Genomic DNA, 25161 nt, shown 5'->3' with positions numbered 1-25161 from the left:
AGTCAGGCTTCTAACGAAACAGAGAACTTTGCCTCTAAGGACTTCAGGAGCTGTCCTCCAATGTAACTCGCTCTTTAGCTTGCAGTCTTAAATCAGGCTAGGGCCCAGTGCTTCATTTGTAGTGAACCAGGTGTTGGGCCTCAAGCAATTGTTTTATTTTCGTAACCGTCTGGCAAACTCAGAGGTGCTGGGACTATGAACTGCCAAGACTGGAGGCTTAGCCCTGGCAAAAATCAATCACTGCCAGGGCCACTGCAGAAGCTTTTGGCGCAGTCCCTGAGGGAACAGGGAAGTGGTGCCAGGAGGCCCAGCAGTAAGTAGCAGCCGCCAGCAGCCCTGTCTCTCTCTCTGGCCGGCAGCCAGTCACATTCCTTGCTGTGCCCTAGGAGGATGGAGCCAGCCCCGGCTCACAGCGCGAGCCCCCACCCGCCCCGCATTCCTCAGGGCAGGCCAGGGTGTTCTGCCCGCGCGGGCGGCAGGGAGACGCAGCGCGAGATCAAGCCGGGGCGGCGGTGGCGAAGCTGCGGCTCAGTGACTAGCTCCCGGGCTGGCGGCATGTCCCCAGCGCCCCGTCCCCTGCCCTGCTCCCACGCGCGCTCCCTGCCCGTCGCCTGACCCGCCCGCGCGGGGCTTGGCGGATCCCGACCCGGGGCTTGTTTCGGCGGAGCTTTTAGGGCCATGACTCAGTGCTGCCAGCCGGGCTGGGGGAGCTGAGCCGGGATGCTGCAGCAGGCGGCCTAGGCGGGAGGCGATCGCTGGGGCCCGCAGCTCAGCCGGGCGAAGGAGCCGAAGCGTCTGAATCCTTCACTCCGGACCCGTCGCTGCTGAGGGGGAGGCAATGAGCGCAAGGGCCCCGGCAAGTGTCCTTTGGCTGGTGCTGCTGGCGCTATGGAGACTCTGGCACCGGGCTGAAGCGGGCTGCTCTGAAGAGAGAAGATGCTGCCCTGGCCGCGACCCAAGCTGTGCCAGCCCCGGCTGGAGGATGGACAGAGTCTATGGGACCTGTTTCTGTGATGAAGCCTGCAAGCTCACTGGGGACTGCTGCTATGATTACTCGCAGACGTGCCCAGGTAGGTCACTCTCATAGGGCACGTAAGTGCAGGCAGCTGGGGTTTGATAGCTATCAGCTATTCATGCTCCCACTGCTGTTCGGTACAATAACTGCACCCTGTGGCATTTCCTTCCACCTGAGGCATTAGTTGGTAGCAGCAGAGTCAGCCAGTTTTCTTCCAGTTCGTACAGGGTGTGAGTCACAACAGAATAAAGAATGCAAAGAAGTGACTCAAGGTGACCAGTTATTTCTTACAGTGAAGAGGTGCAGCTCAGAGAAACAAACTTCCATTCCTTTGCAAAGTTTAGTCCAGGAGAGGTACTGCATTGGCTTTATTGTTTATGATGATGTAAAGGGAGTGTAAAAAATGATGGAAGGATAATAAGAACATTATTTGTGGCATCTTGGTGGCTTACACACTTGATGTTCCACCTAATTTTTTTTTTTTGCTTGTTTGTATTAGGGAATGGGCGTAAGATGATGTGAACGAGGCTCTGACTTTTCCTTAGAATGCAAAATACAGTGAGGCAAATTCATCATTGGTGTCACTCACCCTCAAGCTGTGAAGTGACAGGGATGGATTTGGCCCTGTGTGGACATAGCAGCTAGGGGTTGCATTGAGCAGCATAATGAGACTGAAGAATCTTTTCACCTATCCCTCCACACAGCATTGGATGTGTATCCCATTTCTGGTTCAACAGTAGTTGCTGTGCCTGGAATTTGCCTGTCCACTTTTATGTACCCCATAAAATGCTATGGATCTTATTTTAAAGCCATAGCCTAAATTCTCTCCTGCTGTAAAGGAGTTACAATGAGGATGTAGGACCACAAAGCTAATGGAGTCACACCAGAGGTAAATTTGCTCCAATATGTTTTGTTGGGCTGACTGGTGATGCTGTCTAGCTTAGATTTATAGAGATCACATTACCTCCTATCTGCGTGCCTTACGATAGTGTTTAATGTATTTATCCTCCAAACACCACTGTGAGGAAGGGCAGTGTTATTATTTCCATTTTATGGCTGGGAAACTGAGGCACAGAGAGTAAGTGATTTGCCTAAGGTCTCATAGGAAGTCTGTAGTAGAGCAGGAACTTGAATCCAGGTCACCTAAGTCCTAGGCTTATGCCCTAATTCCCAAACCAGCCTTCCTTCCTGATACTACCAGAGAAGAAACAGTCACAAGAAGATATAACACAGAATACCTTAACTGCAGTTTAAAAAGATGGTATAATTTACATTGTAATGTCAGGCTGGAAAAACAGTGGGTGGAGCATCAACGAAATGACTTCTGTGGCCATTGCACTTGCTCAAGAAAACAAACTGAGTTATTTATGCACAACTTTTACAGGAGCAATCATGTAAAGACACTGAATCAACATTAAAAGAGTTAAAATCAAGTTAAAAACTTCCATGAGGCCCAAAAAGAGAAATGAGCTGATTTCTAACTATGGGATTTTTTCCATGTATGACCTCTTGGCCAATATATGCTTAAAATTCAGGTATACTTTGAAAAGGGACTCAGTAAAAATAGCATTGTGCAGATCCATGTTTAAGGTGCTCATTCAGATTTAGTCTTGGATCAAGCTGGTATTTTTAACTCACATATCGCAGTTACAATGTGTCTGCATTTGAAACTTAAGTTTATAGTTCTGTTGATGATGCATGAACCAGGATAGAATCCAGCTCACTCTCCCATAGCTGTACAGGCTCTGCAGAGCTAGCAAAAACAGAAAATAGTAAATTTTTATTTTTGACTCTCAAACTGCTGGGATTCAGGGAAGAGATCTGTTGGATAAGAATGTGCTATTTTTGTAAAGTCACTTTTCATGTGACTGCACTTCAGTGATGCATTATTTGAAGCTCATGGAGAGAACATGGATGAAGAGCAGTAATGGACCATGTATAGAGAGGAAAGAAGCAACTATCACAGGAAAAAAAGGAACTGGAAATTTGGTTGCAAATTCTGTTGCTCTTGTAGGTGGCTGTTACTCAGAAGGATCTAGTAACTGCTACAACTCCTAGCTGTATATGAGGAAGGGAACCCTCTTCACACTGATATGTCCATAGATGTGAAGTTGGGGGTTGGAGGTTGTGAAGTTGGAGGTTCTGCCACATCCATATCCTCCCCGTCCATAAACCCCACAGAGCAGCACAATGGGAGATGAAGCATCGGGGAAATAAATATGCACTGTCCATCACTTTCTGCCTCTCCCCCATCACAAGAAGGAAACTCACCGAAAAGCAAGCGTTCACTTTTTGTGGTGACCTTCCGTGCATTGGAACTCTCTCTTTTAATGAAAGAGTAGAGCCCATACTAGTAGAAAACTGGGACAAAAGGAGGCCAGGCAGGGATCTTGGGGGATTCAGAAGTTATGAGGTGAAGCCCCTGTTCATTTTAAGAAGGGGGCCGGGGCCAGATCCCACTTTCTTGATGGAATGATTTGGAGGAATCCCCTCCTCCAGAATGCCTAACGTGAGGGAGTTCCCACAGGTAGGGGCAGTCTGGACCTAAGCTAAAAGATCTGGAACTGAAGAGACCAAAATGAGAGAATGTAACTTAATCTTCACAAAGTTAAAAAGAACCTCTGAAAAACTTCCATGGAAATAGTTTGAAGACATTATGAGCTACAGTTTGAGGGCTTCAGAGGGAGAGACTTGCTAGGAATGTAATACAGGATGACCCTGCTTACTGAAAGCATCTCTGGAAACTGGGAGAGGAACACAATGTACTTGGAGTACAAGTGTCTGTGAAGTCCTGGAGAGAGAAGAAAGATGAAGATGGCTAACAAAAATTGGCTGCGGGGTAACAAAAGGGCCTGATCTTGAGAGATGCTGTGTGCCTGCAACTCCCAATTAACTCAGGAGCCAGGCATGCAGAAGCATCAAGTCTTCTCATTTGAAGAGGGCAGATAACTACAAACTCATCCATCCAGGCCAGAAAGTGCAACTATAAAACTAATTTAATAGAGCTCATCTTTTCAATGAGAATGCTCAGAAATATTCTGCAACTCCAACAAACGTACTGTGTTTTACTTTTAAAAAATCCAAATATTATTTCAGTGGAAGTTTGTATCATCCTCAACAGTCTAGGGCTAGGAAGACATTACATTTTGCAAATCAGTAAACTTATCTGTACTTTATTAGTTAAGTATGCACGTGTGCACACACATTTAGAAACACTGAGATATATGCACAAGAAACAGCATCAGCAAGATGGTTCTGAAGTTTTGAAACCACCCAAAATGGCATTAAAATCAAGAAAAATAGATTGAAATAGCATGAGTTTCCCTTTGTTTGGATGTGCAAAGGTTGAAAGCAAAGAACCTGTAGTTAGAATGCTTTCAGATGAGGAATAGGTAGAGGTAATTTGGGGGAATTCCTACTATGCTATAGCACTTTTGTCCTCCCACCCAACATCTACGTTTTTAGGTAAAGCAGTTTTGTTATTCCATCCCCATCAGCACTGCAAATTTCTGATTCTATTGGACAAAGTACTTTGGGAATTACAGAAATAGTTAAAATGTCCACCATCTTCAGATCTGCGTAATTAACAAATAAATTAAGATGTACAAAAGCACTGCCCGGAACAGGGCCGGCTCTAGGCACCAGCGAAGGAAGCAGGTGCTTGGGGCGGCCAATGGAAAGGGGCAGCACATCTGGGTCTTTGGCGGCAATTCGGCGACAGGTCCCTCAGTCCCTCTCTTAGCTGCTGCTGAAGTGCCGCCGATCAGCTTTATCTTTTTTTTTGCTTTTCTTTTTTTTTGCTTTGCCGTTTGGGGTGGCAAAAAAGCTGGAGCCAGCCCTGGCCCAGAAACAACATTAAAGGTGGGCCAGAAACCAGCGAAAGAAAGGCCATTCTAAAGCTGCCAAGTCAAGTGTTAAGGTCTATTATGCCTAGACATTGTAGCATGCCTGGTACTCTATAAAGAGATGGTCTGGTATGGTGTGGGCTGCAAAACCTATGTACAGGGATTTTTAAACTAATTTCCGTACAGTGTTTACAATGCTGAAAGGATGTTTGGTTGAGAAGCAGCACTTTGAACAGAGCTATGAACTTGGGCAGCAGAGTGTTCACCAGGATTTGGGGACAGTGTCACAGGCCACCTTCAACCAGACCCCTTTCAGGGACACCCAAAAGTAGTCAAGACTTGCTGAGGGAGGGGTGGGGCCAGGGCACCCTCATAAAACACATCTCCTGGGTAGCCTCTCCACTAGCAAGTTAAAATTACCCTACTCTCATGGAAGGCAGCCAATAGAACCCAGGAGAATCATGTGATTACTAGAAAGCACAAAAGGCAACATCTGGGCCTTCAGGAAGGCAGACAGACAGACAAACACAATGAAGAGACTAGTACATTTCACTCTTCACCTCCTCCAGTTCTCCCAATTTTCTGTTACTTAGAGAATTGTTGAGAGCCTGAAATACTTCTGTGAACGAACATGTTGATTCTCTGTCTGCATTAGCACTGATAACATAACTAATAGATGTTTTCTAAATAAGCTTTATAACTTTCTTCAGCAAAGGAGCACAGAAGGGAGTAAATATTGTCTGGGATTTTGATAGCCATTAATGACCTCATAAATGTTATTAATGAGCTTTTTAAGATGACAACATAAAACAGCAATGGAGACTAAAGTGGGAGTAAATTCTGACACTTGTGACTATATAGTGCTGTATGAAAAGAGGTGCTGGTAGAAGATTAATATAAATTAAGTTGTAAATCTTCCCCATGTCTTAAAATTTAATTAGAAAAGATGGGAAAAATAATGATCCAGAACATGTGGTGTACACTGAAGGGAAAATGTAGATGGGATGGGGGAAAAAACTTAATTTAATCACTGTTGGAATAAGGGCTACATTTCAAAATAATTCAAAGTGAATCTGAGGCAGAGTGCCCAATAAATGTTACATGATTTATATTTCGTTCCTCAAACACCATATTGAAAAACGACCTCTAAGGGACTAGAAAAAGCAAAGCAAAATATGATTAATATCTGAAAATGACATGCAGACAAAGAAAAAACTTTACACAACTTAAGAGCTTTCTATATCAATAAGAAACTATCATGATAATATGCTCACAATTATGTTTTATAATAATTACTGAGCTGGTATTTCAGTTACCCAACACTGAATACTATTTTATAGAGAAAATAACAGCACCAGAAAACTTGACATTGATATTTGATGATATGTTGGGAGGAAACATGATCTAGTGGATACGTAAAAGACCCTAGTGGGTTCTAATTCCAGTTGCACTAATGGCCCACGGTGATCTTGGGCAAGGCACTTCACTTCTCTGTGCCTCTGTTTTCCTGCCAACCTTTTGTCCATCTTTTTATTTGGACTGTAAGATTGTTGGGGCAGAGACTGTTTCTCGCTATGTGTTTGTACTTAGCACAACAGGGCCTTGATCTCAGATGGGACCAGCAGTTGCTATCATAATACCAACGTATACATGTAAAAGAACATTTTAAAAAATTGGCTCTGAGTAAAATCTCGATGTAGGTTGTAAGGAAACTGAGATGTGAATGGATATGGAACTGTCACTACAAAATGTTTAGAAAAAAGGAAAAATAGCGCCCATGTGGCACCATAGTATAAATATTGCAATTTTTAATCAAAGGGCCAGATTCTTCCCTTGGATGTATTCATGCAGTTCCCATAGGACTTGGTGCTTAGATGTGAAGTGTATACTAATTGCATTAAAAAAAATCCCAGAGAAACCAAATTAATAGTGAAGATGGGTCTGATCCTAAGCCCATGGAAGTCAGTGGGAAACTTTCCATTGACTTACATGGGCTTTGGATCAGGCTGTGTGAGAAAAAATTACAATATCTTGTATCCTAAATACAGAAAATATTGTAAGGGCAATAAAGATTCTAACAAACAGATATTCTTTTGTACTTAGTACATTCCATTCCCCTTTCGTGTAGAGAGTCTTACCCCCGTGGCCTGTGCATGCCCCATGGACTAATTCTCTGCTTGTCATGTATGCCTTATAGGCTTTTTGTACTGCATTCATTTGCCTAGGAAAAAAATTATTGATGCCTAAAGTTAAAGCTATTATGATTCTGTTAAATATCTACTACACGAGACATGACATTTTGAGCTATGTGTTATTATTTCTGGAGTAACAGCAGTGTGCAAACTGCACTATATAAGTATTCAGCAATAATAACGATTGCATTCGTATTGCGATATTGTCTAGCAGCACAGGAATGGATCAGGACTCTATTGTGCTAGGTGCTGTACAAACACAGATCTATATCAACAGAACAAAAAGACACCCCCTTGCCACAAAGAGCTTAAAAGATGATGACTTGATTCCTGTCCCAAGGAGCTCACAATATGGTCCAGAAAGATAGGCCAGGTAATATATCAGGCATAGATGACTTGTGCCTCCCAATCTAAAGGGGAGGACATATGACCACCCCACATGTCTCCTCTGCCCAGCAACCTCCCCATCCTGCGCCCAGCCTAGGTTGGCCACGGTCTTCCTGGCCCATGTTACCTGGACGGGGGGAAGGGAAGGCTCTGTTCTTCTCCCACTTTGCCCCCTACACATTCTCCCTGGCAGGTGGGCCCAGGCGGGGAGTGGGACAGAGCCATTTCTCACATGGCTGAAGCTGGCACTCTGAGTTGCTGCTCTGTGCAGCACAGCAGCTGCCTGAGAGAGCCTGGCGGTGGCTGCCCGCTCCCCAACCGGGCCTGGCTGCCAGAGACAAGACAGAGTGAGCCAGAAACGTGCCTGAGGGGAGAGGGGACTCCAGCTATGGCTCACTGGGCCCCTGTCTCCAGCAGCCAGGCCTCGAGCATGGAGCAGCGACCCAGAGTGGCGGGCATGAGAAGCAACTGCCCCTGCTCCCTCCCTGGGGCAGACCAATCTGGTGGGGCACTTGACCCCGCATGTCCTCCCATGCGTTGCCTCTGACGAGGAATGGCAAGAACTTGGAGGTGTGATGTTATGTGGAGATAGTTGTGTATTTGAAGGAGAGATGTAAAGGAGCCCTGAATGTCACCTGTCTCACAAACAGAAGGGATCATTCTAAGTGCTAAGGTGCACCATGGAAGGAGGCACTAGATGAGATGTGAAGAAAACCCCTGTGAATGAGGGAATTTTTACAGCTGAGGAACATGAAGTGATGTACCCAGGGTTACACAAGACATCTATACCTGAGGCAGGAATTGACCCATTTTCCTGGGGCCTAATTCAGTGCTTAACCACAAGACTATCTTTCTTCTTGAGAGGGGAAGGAAGAAATAAAAACAGGGGAAATGTTGAACCATATTCAACTTATTCATATATGATCTGGAGAAATGGGTAAATGTTGAGATGGCAAAGTTTGAAGATGATACTAAACTGCTCAAGATAGTTAAGACCAGGGTGACCAGATGTCCCGATTTTATAGGGACAGTCCCGATTTTTGGGTCTTTTTCTTATATAGGCTCCTATTATCCCACACTCTCATCCCGATTTTTTACACTTGCTGTCTAGTCATACCAGTTAAGACTAAAACAGACTGTGAAGAACTTCAAAAAGATCTCACAAAACTAAGTGATTGGGCAACAAAATGGCAAATGAAATTTAATGTGGATAAATGTAAAGTAATGCACATTGGAAAAAATACTCCCAACTATACATACAATATGATGGGGGCTAATTTAGCAACAACGAGTCAGGAAAAAGATCTTGGAGTCATTGTGGATAGTTCTCTGAAGACATCCACGCAGTGTGCAGCAGCAGTCAAAAAAGCAAACAGGATGTTAGGAATCATTAAAAAAGGGATAGAGAATAAGATGGCGAATATCTTATTGCCCTTATATAAATCCATGGTACGCCCCCATCTTGAATACTGCGTACAGATGTGGTATCCTCATAATGGGCAGCAGGTTTAAAACAAATAAAAGGAAGTTCTTCTTCACACAGCGCACAGTCAACTTGTGGAACTCCTTGCCTGAGGAGATTGTGAAGGCTAGGACTATAACAGGGTTTAAAAGAGAACTAGATAAATTCATGGAGGTTAAGTCCATTAATGGCTATTAGCCAGGATGGGTAAGGAATGGTGTCCCTAGCCTCTGTTTGTCAGAGGATGGAGATGGATGGCAGGAGAGAGATCACTTGATCACTACCTGTTAGGTTCTCTCCCTCTGGGGCACCTGGCATTGGCCACTGTTGGTAGACAGGATACTGGGCTGGATGGACCTTTGGTCTGACCCAGTATGACCATTCTTATGTTCTTAGCACCTTTAGTAAGAACAAGAAGCTTGAATTTGAGATGGAAGAAGAGAGGAGACTGGTGAAGACATCTAAAGAGGGAATGACATGGGCAAAATGGCTGGAGAGTAACATAATTTTGCCACACCACTTTGGGCAAAATGGATGGAGATGAGCAGAAAAAGGGTACTGGACTAAATTCATCAGGAATGCAAGTTCACTGAAGTCAGTGGACTTGTACCAGGGGCAAATTTGGCCCTATGGGACCACCCCTGTGAGTAAGAGGAGCAAGATTTGTCCTGATCATATAAACAAGTGTCACTGTGTAAGTTATTAGAGAGCAGAGAGTTGATGCCTGCATTTCTCCACTCAGTCACAGAAAATATTTGTGTCAGTTAAAAGCCCCTGGGCCATCTCTGGTAATGTATATTATCATCTCATGAACAGAATTTAAAGACCTATACAATCCTTTATGACAATTTAACAAATAGATATGCAGCAGGCCATATAGGCACAGTTTTCAAAAACTGTAACTCTCAGTGTCTCGGTGAGATGAGGCTATGGAAATCTGAACTCTCATGCCAGTGTGTCACACTGGTGTGGGTTTGTCTAATGTAAGGTGGCTGTTAAATGGCAAACAAAGCAAAGATCTTTTCATTAGGCAGTTTCTTACCCTGGGATAATGGATCCATTACCTGCATCTGGAATCTGGGAGGCAAGCTGCTAAAACTTTTCTTCCAGTCAGCTTGCAGAGTATCCGTATCCACCAGGGACATCTTTTGTGATCTGTTGTCCATGCTCTTAGAGCTAAAACAAGACAGAGCTGCTGTTTTGACAAAATTTGAATGGGAAATCCAAGGGAAAGGGAAAATATAGAGCAGAAAGAAGCTTATCATGATTAATATGGAGGAGAGATGCAAGGAAGATGTAATCGTTAGTGGATGCATCCAGAGAAGGAAGCATTGCAGATAAAGAAAGAGATAGTTTGGAAGAATCAGATATAACAGATCCATTACTGAGAATTTCTGCAGGCACTATCATTGAGTTACCTTTGAAAATGTAAAAGCTGGTTAGTGTATCACCTAAATTCTATCTTCTATATCACAAGCACTTTCACCCTGAAAGGCTTTTTCTCAAGTGATCAACATGCGGTCTTATGTCTTTACAGCTTGCACTGATTCAGAAGGCTGCCTGATCCATCCAGTACATCTATATGGCTGCATAAAAAGTATGCAAGGCCATACTTGGGCTAAACATTCCAGAAAGTGTCAGAAGAATTCCGTATAATACAAAACAAAAGTTTTATCTAGTTGAACAGTGTTTTCCTTTTTTCTTCGATTGAAATCGTCAATGAGCTGACCATGTGTTCTGGTATTTCTCCTCGCACAATATTTGTATGCCATAAACTCATTTTACCTGGTGAAAAATGAACTCCACTAGAACCTTGGAAAAGTAAAGACTGTATTAGTCTGATCTGAGGGACGACATATAAACACAACAGGATTTACAAGCTCTCTGTGAAAATTTGGCATATGTGCTGTTTATTGAATAGTATTCCTAAAATTCTGAGGGAATTGCTTTGAAAAATAATTTTTCTTCTGAATCAAAATCTGCTTTCAAAATAATGGCTCTTTTCCCCCCAGAAGATGCTTTTGGAAAGGTCTGAAGTGGAGCTGTGTGAACACTTCCAAGTATGATTCACAAGGCATTCGTGAATTTGTGCATGAGAACTGGTATTTGAATTCCCAATGTGTCACATTCTGGCCAAAAATGTTAATTCCTGTTATACTGTGTCAAACTCAATATTTCAACTAACAATTTCCATGGAACCTGAAGACGAAGCTTTGAGAGATATGAAGTTTTGTACTTTTAACTAGAAACCTCACCTTTATTTATAAATTCTGATCACATTGAGTCAGTCAAGCCTTGGTGTGACTCCAGGGAAACCAGGAATGAAGTTAACCCATTGTGTTTAATATATTTTAGAATTCATCTTGGGCATAATCACAAGAATGAGACTCAGGAAAACTAGTTGTCTTTTTGGTTCTACCATTAACTACGTAACCTATGTGTCACTTTAATCTTCTGTGCTTCCATTTTCCCATCTGTAAAATGGAATAATGACAAAGGACTTTGGAATCTAAGATGACAAGCATTATATAAGTGATAAGTATTTTGTCTCCAGTAAATTTAGTGATATCAAGCCTTCATTTTTATATTAACAGAACCAGATCAAAATCAGAACTTCTTCAGACAATCCTTAGTACACCTTTATCTAAGACAAATAAAATGGCCTAACAAACCAAACAAACAATCAAAACAAAGCTCTTGTAGAATATCTGTAATGTAGGAGCCTGTCAGTAAGAATAAAATTTCCATGCAAAGAAGGACGCATAAGAGATGTTGTGTGAAAGTGATGAAGAAATTAAGCAATATGTTTATACAATTTTATCTAAAAAAATGGAATCAGGTATTGCAATCATACCCAAGATAGTATCACTTAACAGGTACTTGGGGAGGCATTTCCACATTCACTGCCTTGTTCATTAATAAAGTTTGTGGAGCTTTGAGCTCCGTGGATGGAAGATACCATGGAAGTAAAGTGTACTAATGATTATTATTGGTCAAGTCTGATATTTAACAGTCTTAGATGGCACCCAAAGCTTGTAAAATTGAGATTTTCAATATCATGTCAAAATACAATAGCCTGTTTACAGTCTGGGGGGACCCAGAGGCATTTTGGATTAAACAGAAATTCTTAACATTGGAATTCATAGAACTTTGGTTTACCTGTATTGTTATTTTCAAACCTTTCGCCTTAAGCTGCTACACTTTGTTGCTTTTGCCATTCAGTCTCTGTTCAAAAGTGATGATTCTTGGGAGTAACAGACTAGGAATACAGTACTCTGTGGCCACATCTACCCTATGGGGACTATAGCTGCATGGCTAGGGTGCTATATCTATGCTGGCATAATCCTGTAGTGTAGGCACAGCTTACACTGACAGGGTTTTTTTCCATCAATGTGAGAACACCATCTCCTTGAGTGATGGCAACTAGGGTGACAGAAGCATTCTTCCGTTGACCTCGCTGTGTCTACACCAGGGCTTAGGTCAGTATAGCTACAGCGTTCAGGGGTGTGAATTTTTCACACTACCAAGCATAGAATTATAGAATATCAGGGTTGGAAGCAGCAGCAGCTCCAGGCACCAGCACTCCAAGCCAGTCCCTGCGAGGGTGGCAGTCAGGCAGCCTTCGGCAGCTTACCTGTGGGAGGTCCGCCGGTCTTGAGGATTCGATAGCAATTCAATGGTGGGTACACCAAAACCGTGGGACTGGCGGACCTCCCGCAGGCATGCTGCCAAAGGCAGCCTGCCTGCTGTGCTTGGGGCAGCAAAAAAGCTAGCGCTTCCCCTGGTTGGAAGGGACCTCAGGAGGTCATCTAGTCCAACCCCCTGCTCAAAGCAGGACCAATTCCCAACTAAATCATCCCAGCCAGGGCTTTGTCAAGCCTGACCTTAAAAACCTCTAAGGAAGGAGAGTCCACCTCCTCCTAGGTACCCATTCTAGTGCTTCACTTACCCTCCTAATATCCAACCTAAACATCCTCCACTGCACCTTGAGACCATTACTCCTTGTTCTGTCATCTTGGTACCCAACTGCGAAAGTCTAATCAGGGGTCAGGAACCTTTCAGAAGTGTGTGGCCGAGTCTTCATTTAATTTCACTCTATTTAAGGTTTCCACGTGCCGGTAATAGATTTTAATGTTTTTAGAAGGTCTTTCTGTAAGTCTATAATATATAATTAAACTATTGTTGTATATAAAGTAAATAAGGTTTTTAAAATGTTTAAGAAGCTTCATTTAAAATTATATTAAAATGCAGAGCCCCCAGACCAGTGGCTAGGACCTGGGCAGTGTGAGTGCCACTGAAAATCAGCTCGCGTGCCACATTCAGCACGTGTGCCATAGGTTGCCTACCCCTGGTCTAGATCCATCCACTTTGGAACCCCCTTTTAGGTAGTTGAAAGCAGCTTTCAAATCTCCCCTCATTCCTCTCTTCTGCAGACTAAACAATCCCAGTTCCCTCAGCCTCTTCTCATAAGTCACATGCTCCAGCCCCCTAATCATTTTTGTTGCTCTCCGCTGGACTCTTTTTAATTTTTCCACATCCTTCTTGTAGTGTGGGGCCCAAAACTGGACACAGTACTCCAGATGAGGCCTCACCAATGTCAAATAGAGGGGAATAATCACGTCCCTCAATCTACTGGCAATGCCCCTACTTATACAGCCCAAATTGCTATTAGCCTTCTTGGCAACAAGGGCACACTGTTGAATCATATCCAGCTTCTCATCCACTGTAACCCCTAGGTTCTTTTCTGCAGAACTGCTTCCTAGCCATTCGGTCCCTAGTCTGTAACAGTGAATGGGATTCTTCCATTCTAAGTGCAGGACTCCGCACTTATCCTTGTTGAATCTCATCAGGTTTCTTTTGGCCCAATCCTTTAATTTGTCCAGGTCCCTCTGTATCCTATCTCTACCATCCAGTGTATCTACCACTCCTCCCAGTTTAGTGTCATCTGCAAACTTGCTGAGAGTGCAGTCCATATAATCTTCCAGATCATTAATGAAGATATTGAACAAAACCAGCCCCAGGACTGACGCTTGGGGCACTCCGCTTGAAACCGGCTATGTCAACTTAAAATTTAAGTGTAGGCCAGGCCTGTGTCTGCCTCCATGCATCTTTTCCCCAACTAAAGAATAGTGCTTACTTGGAGCTCCTCCTCCCTCTATCACTCAAACTGTGACTGACACAGCAGAACACTTCCCCCCTGAAAACCTAAAGATACAAAGCAAGAACAAGTGGCAGCGTGACATCAAAGAGTGTTTATTGCTAGGGGTAAGTGGCCTTTGAAATACAGAGGAGCAATTTCTAGGGGCAGTATCAGCTCCAACACGGTGCTTAATAATAATGGGAAACATTGAGAAATTTAAGGTAGTGTAAAATATTCTAGTGTTATCTAAGGGAACTCATGGGGTCAGATTTGTAATTTTTGTGCATCACCTTGTGAATTGTCACCTAATTGCGAAAAGGAAAAGGACATGAAGGCAGAGAAAGGGTAACCAAAGTGTACAGAAATTAAAATAAATTCCACTCACATCCTGCCCTCAGTTATGTTAGAGTAATGCCATTGGAATTACACTAATCTAAATCTGGAATAATAGTAGAATCTAGGCACATCAGTGAAAAAGGTTAGAGAAATGTGAAGTGTGTTCTTTGGGAAATGATTAAAAGGGGATCTCAAAAATATATATTCTTATACAATATTCTGAGGTGAATGAAGAGAAAAAGTGTTATTACAAGGCAATTTGACCTAGTGTTATTCACAGCAAACAGGGACCACCCAACATAAACAAAAGGAAAATGAAGTGGAGGAAACATTTCTGCCAGCTTTGGGAATAAGTTACCAGCAGAAACCAGTAACTCCAAGGACAGAGAGGAGTGAAGAGTGGATGCCCCCGTTTTATTTCTCTCCTCCATTAAACCAAATTTAGCAACACAGAAATTGCCAAACTAAATCAGATCACAGGTCCTTCTAGTCTAGTATCCTGTCTCCAGCATGGCCAGCATCAGATGATTCAGAGAAACATGAAAGAAAACCTGAAGTGAACAACTACGGAATAATCTTCCCAAAGGGGAAGTTTCATCTTAAACCCCTCAGTAAAGAGGCATTCCCAGAGGGCCTTAATACTAGAATTGTTAGAGGGTGCTACTGTAATAAGATAGTGGTATTGACTACTAGTAATATTCAAATATTGCTTTGTAGCTCTTCCGTGCATTGTTGGGGAGTGGAGTCACTGGAGTGGCTGTGCAGAGCAGTGTAAACCTAATTTGCGAATGCGTAGGCGCTATGTGAAGCAGGAACCTAAAAATGGTGGGGAACCTTGCCCCCTACTTGAAGAGAAGTCTGGCTGCCTGGAATACCTGACTTACCAGGGGCAGGACTGCGGACATGAACACGGTACTCTCTCTGTGATTTATTTGAATTGCCCTAATATATTTTGTCACCACTTAATAGTAGTTTTACCCCCTCCCCCACCTCCAGCCATTGATGACAATAAGTTGCAGTTAAAGTCTACATAGTACAAATGCATTTTAAAACTTTGAGAGAGACAAGGTTGGTGAGGTAATATCTTTTATTGGACCAACTTTTGTTGTTGGATGTGGACAAGCTTTGGAGCTTCATAGAGCTCTTCTTCGGGTCATCAGACATCCCTTTTAAAACTTTATCCTTTACTTTCATATAATTTCATAGTTGCTTATTCTTTCTGATTTAAATATTTACTTACACATTTTAGGCCAGGTTTGGATTTTCAGTGACAGGTAAAATGCTCCACATCTCACAGGAGGCTCCTAACATCTTGCAGAATCAGTCCCAATAAAAAGGAAACAATGTATATAAGGTGAATGCACCTCACCTAAATTACAAAGGATATATTATTGTTGGAAGTGTTTACAAGGAGTTTATTGTACAAAGAACTATAACTACATATTCCCCTTCACTTTCTTGACTTAGGCCACTCAATAGTTTTTAAATCCATCTTACAATGTATTTCTTTAAGCATTTGCACTAATGTGTCAGAAACACAAAACTGCACTTCTTATTGGATGCTCCAAGACCGTATCCAACAATCTCCAAACAGCCTGGGATCCTGAAAGGGAAGAGTGAGGAAACAAAGCTTGGATGAAATATCTCCATCCCAGAGACAGATCTAGAGAGCTCTCTGAGCTAGTGCAGAAGCACCCAAGAAGTTGGCTCCAAAGGAAGACGGATACATGTTGTTGAGGGGATTCAACTGAGATGAGCTATTTCAAGAGGTTCCTACATACCATAAAGGGCAGCTTGAAGCAAACAGCTTTGTCCCCTCAGATCTGCATGAGCCATCGGGATGGCCACTCTAGAGGCGTACGAGGCATAGATTATAGTAGCAGTCTGAGTGCCACCCCCATGTAAATTGTTAAATAACAGCCCCTTCTACTTACCTGTACATGGGATCACAAAAGGATGTTAGCATCCAGAAGTAGGCTTATAGGCTTAGAATGGAAAGCCACCAATAAATCCACCTTCACATGGGACAACCACAGTTTATGGAAGTCAGTGTTCGATCTGTAGTGCCTGAGTAAGTTCTTGGGATAGACGTTGAATCAAGAGTGCTAACTTTATTTCCACCATCTTCCCAACAGAAAGGGAGGTAAGCAGAATCACCCCAGAGAAGTTGCCTTGGGAAGAAAATAGAGTATCACTGCTCCATTGGAGACCATGACATTTTTGTTATGTGGGTGACCGTGCAACCCTATTTCTCGCAAATGACCTTCTGAGGATATTTTTACAATGAGAGAGACAGTTTGGTGATCCAGATCCAAATCTAGCTCACCACCTTTGGGAGGTTCTTCAAGAAAGGAAAATGAAGGACAAGGCTTTCCTTGCCTCTAGGATCAATAGGTCATGGTACAGCCAGGAACTCCCTTACTAAAGAAAGAAAAATTCTTAGCTGTCAGGTAAAAGGATTCTTTGCGAGGGAGGCAACAGAGGCCCAGTTTATCTTAGATGAAAGATCTCACACGAAAATAGAGGGGTTAGGATACTCCTAAAGAGACACCATCTCCCTACCTCCCAGAAGTCCTTTCTGAGCCATATTCCTCCTAAAAGTCCCTTGGGACCTGTCCTGCTGGTGTCTATAATCCACAGGGGACTGCTGGAATGTGGGTTTTCTTCAGAATCAGACTCCCTATGGCTCAGGCCTGGCTGTTGCGCTTACATGCAAGGGGTGTGTCTGTATATAGAAGAAGGTGCAGAAAAAGCCTGCTGCCAAAAGGTTGCAGGGGAAGGGACACAAGAATAACATTTTAAGCCCTTCTTGCCTGGCTCTTTCTGGAAGGACATTTTCTTTGTACTCCTGTTCTGTGGCATTCTAGAACCTCTTTTAGGCATAGAAGAAGGTGGCATCTTAGACACACAAACTGCAGCTGCTTGCAGTAAGGCAGGAAAACAACTGTCTTGCATATAGGGCTGAGGAAGAACAGGATACAGAAGTCCTGCATCTGGAGTGACTACTCCTGCCTTGTGAACAGATGAAAACAATGATTTACCCATTCAGCCATACTAGTGGCAATGGGAACAGAGTAGAGTCAGAAACAAATGAAAGCCTTTGAGGCAGAACTGGAAATACAAAGGAAGTTAAGCTTCTGTTTCTTTGTAGAAAGTTAGAAGCAATTTTTCAAAGTTTTTGCCAGTCTGTGCACCAACAAAATGAATATGTATGTGTTCTTGCAACAAATTGGGTACTCACAGTCCAGTCACCCTACTCCAGCGTGCCACGCACTCAAATTTGGCCCAGCTGCCCCCTCATCCAGGGGACAGACCAAATGTGAACAGCACTGCAACTCCCTGTGCCAGGGACCAGGTTGCAATGCCTGGAGTGGGAGTCAATCCAGCCAGACCCACATGACTGGAACTGCTGCTGTGGGGTGAGTGCAGGATGGGTTTGCTCTGCAACTCCCCACTAGGGCTTCCCATTCCTCAGGGGCAGAATCCAATGCCCCAGCTTCCCACTCCCCAGGGACAGGACTTGTCCCCCTTTAGCCACTGGGAATGTTGGGAAGTGTCTCTGAAACTCTAAAGCCCTCAGTTGCTCACATACACTCCCCCAGAGTTCTACCTAGCTGGGAGCATTTTGACTTCTAGTTTAACCCCTTTGGGGACAGTGTGAAAGCAAGGAACACAGGCTTAGCCAGGGAATTTCTTAACCACAGTCCCACTGTACTTTTAAAAGGCACTAGCAAGTACACACTTTCCAAAATAAAAGTCCTGAGATCTCACCCTTTCTGAGTCAAAAGTCAACAGGAGAACCTCACCCATTGCTGTAGTGAGTGTCCACGCTGAAGTGCTGCAGCAGCGTTTCAAATGAAGACAAGCGCTGACTCTCTTCTTTTGGCCATATAGCCACTGGCAGCCTTGTCCCTTTCCCTCTCCAAGTTCCTGTGTTGAAAATTTGTTGTTCCATACCATGTGCATGGGCCAGAAGTTGAGAGACAGTCAATGGCCCTAGATTGTTGTCTTGATGGCTTCTCAGAGATTGTCTTTCAATGATGCGTCAAGCATTTTTCCTGGGCACGTAGCTGACTGGAATACTTAAATTTTGTAGGTCTGCACTTAAAACGCTGCACTAGGGCAGCTGTGCCGCTGTAGCACTTTAATGATGACACTATATACCGACAGGAGAGTGCCCTCCCGTTGGTGTAGTTAATCCACCTCCCTGAGATGGGGTAGCTATGTCAGGGGGAAAAGCTCTCCTGCTGGCACAGCGCTGTCTACACCCGTGCTTTGGTTAGTATAACTGTGTCACTCAGGGGTGAGGATTATTCACATCCTCAGGGACGTAGTTGTATCAAAGTAATTCTGTAGCACAGATCTGCCCCTCCCTTTTTTTAGGCAGTTAGCACATAACACAAAATGGAGGTTACAAAATGGAGTTCACAGTCTAACCCAGACATTTCCCACTCTGTCTCTGAGATTAGACTGCACTCATTCCTCATTCTGGAACGGAGGAACATTGGCAGGGTTGAGTAGAGAAGTTTGCTCAGGCTGTAAGTGTTTTCAATAAACCACTGACTTCCACCTCTGACATCTTTAATGAGCCATCATTTCTCTAATAAAGACAACATAATTGATGCTATAAGTAAAATAGAGATTAGATATCTACCTTATTTCACAAAGGTTGTGTTCTTAATCTAACTATTTTTCCCCATCAGTTCCTGCTTTCATAACTACCTCTGAATACAGTAAGGAAAGAAAAAGACAAGCTGTCTCTCCACTGTGGTCTTCAGATACAGAGGAAGCCGGGTAACTCTCCCGTGTACATTTGGGTCATCTTGTTAAGTAGAAAGTATCTATTTACACAGAGAAATTTAATTTGATATGGAATAATTTAAGGGCAGCACACAGCCCTAAATAACCACATATCTAATTTTTCTTCTCCTGTACTGCATTTTATTTTGTGTGTCAATCCAGGTCATTATTTTATTTGCTAAGTATCCCAAATTAGACATTTATTGAGGTCATGGAAACTTTTGTAGAGTGACTGCTTATTAAAAAAGATAAAATAAATGAAGCTAACAAAGTCAAGTAAATCTGTGACTATGAGTAGCCTGAGAAGTTATACATAGATTGCTGCATAAACAAAATTGGCTGAATGTTGCAGTCCCAAGGACTGCTCTATATGGGCTGTATGGCAGAAGCTGTACAAATATGTAGCTCACAGATCTGATCTACTCAGCTCCATCACTGTCTCTAATGCTCAATCCTACTCCGTTTACCCTGGGCCAATGAAACCAATAGACATTCTGAAACCAATTAGTCAAACATTGAGTTTTATCTTTCACTGTTAGATTAAAAATAAGTTTGGTAAGATGCAGTCTCCCAAAGTGTTTCATCCTAATTTAAGAAACTTTGTACATTATGTCATGCTTGGGCTGTGTATCACTGTCAGATCCAAGGTCCATAGTTTGGTCATGGCTGAAAGGGTGTGTAACTTAGCCATTGTTCAGAAAATGACTCATAAGCATCTCTTTCCTAAGCTCTATATCACTAATACTTTTTGTATGATGCATAAATATGGCATAAAAGTGATTCACATGCTAATTCTAACAAAGTTATGTTCATCACTAGTAAAGCCAGTTAAAGTGGTACTATTTTTTCCCACTTCCATGCAGATATTGTGTGGAATTTAAAACTGAATCACTCTCTCACCATTGCACTGTGGAGAATCGGCCATACGCCCGCTGGATGCAGTATCTACGAGAAGGGTATACAGTGTGTGTAGCTTGCCAGCCTCCAGCTATGAATACTGGCAACCATCGTTGTTCTGGAGATGGCTTGGGTTCTGATGGGTAAGCTATATTTCAATTTTAGGAGTTTAAATGCCTTTTGTTTAGTAGTTTTTATATAAAACACTAGCTCGGATTTGACTTATCTTCTATTCAGCTGGAGAATGCTCAGGGTTTAGGCAGTGACTAAAGAGAAGTGAAATGGTGGAAGATCAATGTAAAAGGTGAACGGAAATAGCTCACATTGACCAGCTGCTGTAGCTGAGATGACTTCTCCATTCTGCCTTGGCCTAGAAAGAACCCTTCTTCCAGGCCTAAATTCATTACATTAGGCTTTGATAGAACTTTATGCTTTATTTACAGTATCTGCTGAGACCAGGGCCAAGCAACTTAGTGATTTAGCAAGTGTATATTAGAACTTTAAACATCTCATTTTATTTTTAGATGAATATCTCCAATGTCATACAGCCAAGTGTAGTGGTTTTAAAGCTTTTGGTTGTACTATAAAAACGGTGGAATGATGCCGATGATCCTGCAGGCACACCACACTTTTTAAAGTGGCAGTGCTGTAATCTGAATTTGATCCCAAGCTCTAGGACTTACAAGTTGGCACATTACTCTCTTAAAATCCATACACCCAATGTAGTTCATCAAACAGGGATTAAAAATCATCATCAACTATTTGGAACATATTTTAATCCAATTTTGTATTTTAATAATTCAATCTAAAATCCTTAGTATATATCAGGGGTTGGCAACCTTTCAGAAGTGCTGTGCTGAGTCTTCATTTTTTCACTCTGATTCAAGGTTTCGCGTGCCGGTAATACATTTTAACATTTTTAGAAGGGCTCTTTCTATAAGTCTACAATATATAACTAAACTATTGTTGTATGTAAAGTGTTTAAGAAGCTTCATTTAAAATTAAATTAAAATGCAGAGCCACCCAGACCAGTGGCCAGGACCCAGGCAGTGTGAGTGCCACTGAAAATCAGCTCGCGTGCCGCCTTCGGCACCTGTGCCATAGGTTGCCTACCTCTGGTATATATTAACATGTATATTATGGTAGTTCCCAAATATCCTAATGAGAATAAAGCCCCGTTACACTGAGCACTGTACAGAGAAAGGCCCTGCTCCCAAGAGTTTACAGTATAAGGAATAAGATTGATTTATCTAGAAATGTTTTGTTTCAAAAGCTACTCAAGTCTGACATATCAATGTTATTTATTAAAAGCATCCACTCTAGCACTGTAGTAAAAGTAAAATTTATAGTGCAAAGTATTTGAAAACCCACATTCAGTTTTTTAAAAGAAAAAAATAATTTACTGTCACATTTCAGAAATAAAGTTCTCCGTTGGCAAGCTGTTGGTAATCCTCGGTGCCAAGGAACATGGAAGAAAGTTCGCCAAGTGGAACAATGTTCATGTCCTGGTGTGCACAGTTTTATTTTTACATAAAAGTTGGAAAGAGAAATTTGAAGAACATCCATGAACATCTTTAAATCAATTTAACACTTTGTGAAGCCACAAGAACTCTATTTTTCTGCTGTGCTTGCTTGCTGAACCTTAAATAGAATTTTTTTTAAAAAAAGACAAGACTTTTGCAGCCATTCTGGTTGAGTGTATATGTTTGCCCTGTACCCAGATATTAAGATGGATCTTCTTACTGCTAAGCTACCTTTTTTCTCTTTTTTGTAATTAAAAAGATTGAATGCCTCTAACGTGAGTAGTTTCAGTTCTTACCTCTTCATCTCTAACAAGGCACCCTTCGTTATCAGAGGTACAGACCCTGCTCCACAGTAGGCAGGCTAATGTGCTCTGTTCGAATGTGGGAAAATTACCCTCACCCTTAATCCACTAGAAGTACTTAGAGTGGACAAACTGAGGAACTAGTACTGCATCTCAGTTCAAATCCTGTGCCCCATCTGAGACAAGTCTAAACAGCTATACATGCTATTGAACATTTAAAGAAGGTAGATTAGCACTGTATGTATTTCCCTTGTCCAATGGATGCAACCACCTTCATATTAAAAATTAAAGCTATTCAATTAGTTTACTTCCTGTTTTGCATGGAAAACCTCAATGACTTAATATCACTTACCACCAAAGAGATTTTTTGGCACATGATGCTAAACAAAGCACTCATGTACCAAATTGCAGATCATTCTTAATGTTAGCCTTGAAAAGTAGTATTCTTTAATGGAGAGCAATGTAAATGTAGACTGCATTGTCCTATTGTCCCTGCTGCAGTGATGTAACAGGTGATTGACCCATCTCAAAGTAAAAATGCTCATTTACTTTAAAATTGTATCAGGGTTACAGCAGTGAAATAAGGAACTAACTGTACTTGGACCACCATTCACTGGCTAAAAGTCTTGGGTAGGATTTTCAAAAGCACCGAGTATTGGTCTAGCTCTCTTCCCCCTGATAACAGTGGGAATTTCAAGTGTCAGTTCAATAGCACTGAACAAGGATGAATTGCAGGTATCTCTATTACTTGCTTTCAACATAGCATCTGTCTTGGCTGCTTGACTAGTATAACGTTATGGAAGACTAGTCTCCTACTGCAGCACACTTCAGGTGTCCATGATTTCAGGAGTGGGCAAACCTAATGTGACAGACTTTCTATAGTTTTATAGATTCATGGACTCCAAGTTCCAAGGGGACCATTGTGATCATCTAATCTGACCTGTATAGCACTGGCCACAGAATTTCCCCAAACTAATTCCTGGAAAATATCTTTTAGAAAAGCACTCAATCTTGATTTAAGAATTGTCAATAGTGGAGAATCTGCCATCAGCCTTGGTAAATTGGTCCAATGGTTAATTATGCTCATTGTTAAAAATGTATGCCCTTATCTCCAAACTGAATGCATTTGGCCTCAACTTCCAGCCATGGGATTGTGTTGTACCTTTCTCTGCTAGACTGAAGAGCCCATTATTAAATATTTGTTTCCTGTGTAGTATTTAAAAACTAATCAAGTAACCCCTTAGTCTCAAGGAGCTTTGACAAAGAGAAGGCTATCACTATAAGGCATAATTTTCTAATCCTTTAATATCACCCTTGTGGCTCTTCTCTGAACCCTCTCCAATTTATCAACATTCTTATTGAACTGTTACCACCACAGCTGGATGCAGCATTCCAGCAGTGGTTGCATCAGTGCCAATACACAGGTAAAATAACCACTCAACTCTTACTTGAAATCCCCCTATTTATGCATCCAGGGATTGCATTAGCCCTTTCGGCCATAGTATCACTGAGAGCTCATGTTTAACTTTATCTACTACAACCCCCAAATATTTTTCAGAGTCACTGCTTCCCAAGATAGAATTCACCCCTATAGGGTAAGTATAGTCTATATGCTTTTTTCCTAGATCTATATTTACATTTAGCCTATTAAAAAAGCACATTATTTCTTAGTATCTTAGATGTCTGTATACTCATGCGAGAAGTACGAGGAATAAGCAGGAAGAACTCAATGCTACTAAATAAACAACTATGACATAGTTGGCATAATATGCATGACTGGAATATTGGTATAGAAGGGTACAGCTTTCTCAGGGAGGACAGGAAGGGGAAAAATGGGAAGAGGTGTTGCCTTATACATTAAAAATGTATACATTTGGACTGAGGTTGAGAGAAAAATAGGAGACAGACCTGTTGGAAAGCCTTTAGGTAAGCATAAAAGGGGTAAAAACAAGGGTGATGTCATGAAAGGGGTCTACTACAGACTAACTAACCAGGAAGAAGAGATGGAGAGGCTTTTTTTTTTTTTTTTTTTTTTTTTAAAAACTACTACTAACAAAAATCATCCAAAGCACCAGGACTTGGTGGTGATGGGGAATGTCAACTACTCAGACAGTTGTTGGGAAAAACAAACAACACAGCAGGGAACAGATTATCCAACAAAGTTCTTGGAATATATTAGAGAATTTAATTTCAGAAGTGGAGAAAGTACTAGGGGAGACACCTCCTAGATTTGATTTGACAAATAGGGAAGAACTAGTTGAGAATTTGAAAGTGGAAGGCAGCTTGGATGCAATGATCGTGATATGATAAAGTTCATGATTCTAAGGAATGATATGAGGGAGAACAGCAAAATAAAGACAATGGATTTCAAGAAGGCAGACTTCAGCAAACTCAGGAGTTGGTATGTAAGATCCCATGGGAAGCAAGTCTAAGGGAAAATGATTGAAGACAGGTGGCAGTTTTTCAAAAAGACATTATTAAGAAGACAAGAGCAAACTATCCCACTGTGTAGGGAAGACAGGAAGTATGGCAAGAGACGATCCTGACTTAACCAGGAGCTCTCAAGGATATAAAAGTGAGTCCTACAAAAAAGTGGACACTAGGTCAAATGACAAAGGATGAATATAAAACACCACAATAGTAGGGACAAAAAGAAAGGCTAAAGGCACAAAATAAGATCATAGAGACAAAGGGTAACAAGAAAACCATTCTACAAATACATTAAAAGCAAGAGGAAGACCAAGGACAGAGTAGACTGTTACTCAATTGGGGGGGGGAGGGTAAAAGGTTGTTACAAGGAGGGACAAGAATTGTTGTTCTTAACTTCTGAGGATAGGACAAGAAGCAATGGGCTTAAATTACAGCAAGGGAGGTTTAGGTTGGACATTAAGAAAAAACTTCCTGTCAGGGTAGTTAAGCACTAGAATAAATTGTCTTGGGAGGTTGTGGAATCTCTGTCATTGGAGATTTTTAAGAGCAGGTATCATAAGCCTGTCTCCCAAATCTGGCCTTAGCGTCCAAAATCTGGGTGCTTAGCATGACCTCCAAGCTTAATTACCAGCTTGGATCTTATCTCACTGTCACCAGACAGGAATGTACAGCGCCTGCCTTGCTCTGGTCCCCCAAACTTTCCCTAGAGGGACCCAAGACACAGAAGCTCTGAGTCTTACCGGCAAGGGAAATACTCCACTTCCTTCCCCTCCCTCTCCCACCCAGACTTTCCTCTCTGGGCTAACCTGAGAGTATTGATGCAATCTTCTTT

General features: G+C 42.2%; 1 protein-coding gene across 1 annotated transcript; it reads left to right on the top strand.

The window, feature by feature from the left end:
• Positions 1-446: 446 nt before the first annotated feature.
• SBSPON (somatomedin B and thrombospondin type 1 domain containing) lies at positions 447-21731 on the top strand. The gene is made up of 5 exons (XM_032794484.2): positions 447-1070; positions 15095-15289; positions 19081-19171; positions 20041-20217; positions 21491-21731. The coding sequence occupies exons 1-5, from the start codon at positions 839-841 to the stop codon at positions 21606-21608; spliced, it is 813 nt and encodes a 270-aa protein (XP_032650375.1). The 5' UTR covers positions 447-838; the 3' UTR covers positions 21609-21731.
• Positions 21732-25161: the final 3430 nt, after the last annotated feature.

Source organism: Chelonoidis abingdonii, chromosome 2 (genome assembly GCF_003597395.2).
Source record: "Chelonoidis abingdonii isolate Lonesome George chromosome 2, CheloAbing_2.0, whole genome shotgun sequence".
Taxonomy (NCBI): domain Eukaryota; kingdom Metazoa; phylum Chordata; order Testudines; family Testudinidae; genus Chelonoidis; species Chelonoidis abingdonii.
This window is presented reverse-complemented; position numbering and strand designations above follow the sequence as displayed.

Coding starts and splice junctions, on each gene's coding strand:
- SBSPON (XM_032794484.2), top strand. CDS start 839: ATGAGCGCAAGGGCCCCGGCAAGTGTCCTTTGGCTGGTGCTGCTGGCG. Junction 1,071..15,094: donor TTACTCGCAGACGTGCCCAG/GTAGGTCACTCT, acceptor ATTGCTTTGTAG/CTCTTCCGTGCATTGTTGGG. Junction 20,218..21,490: donor GATGGCTTGGGTTCTGATGG/GTAAGCTATATT, acceptor GTCACATTTCAG/AAATAAAGTTCTCCGTTGGC.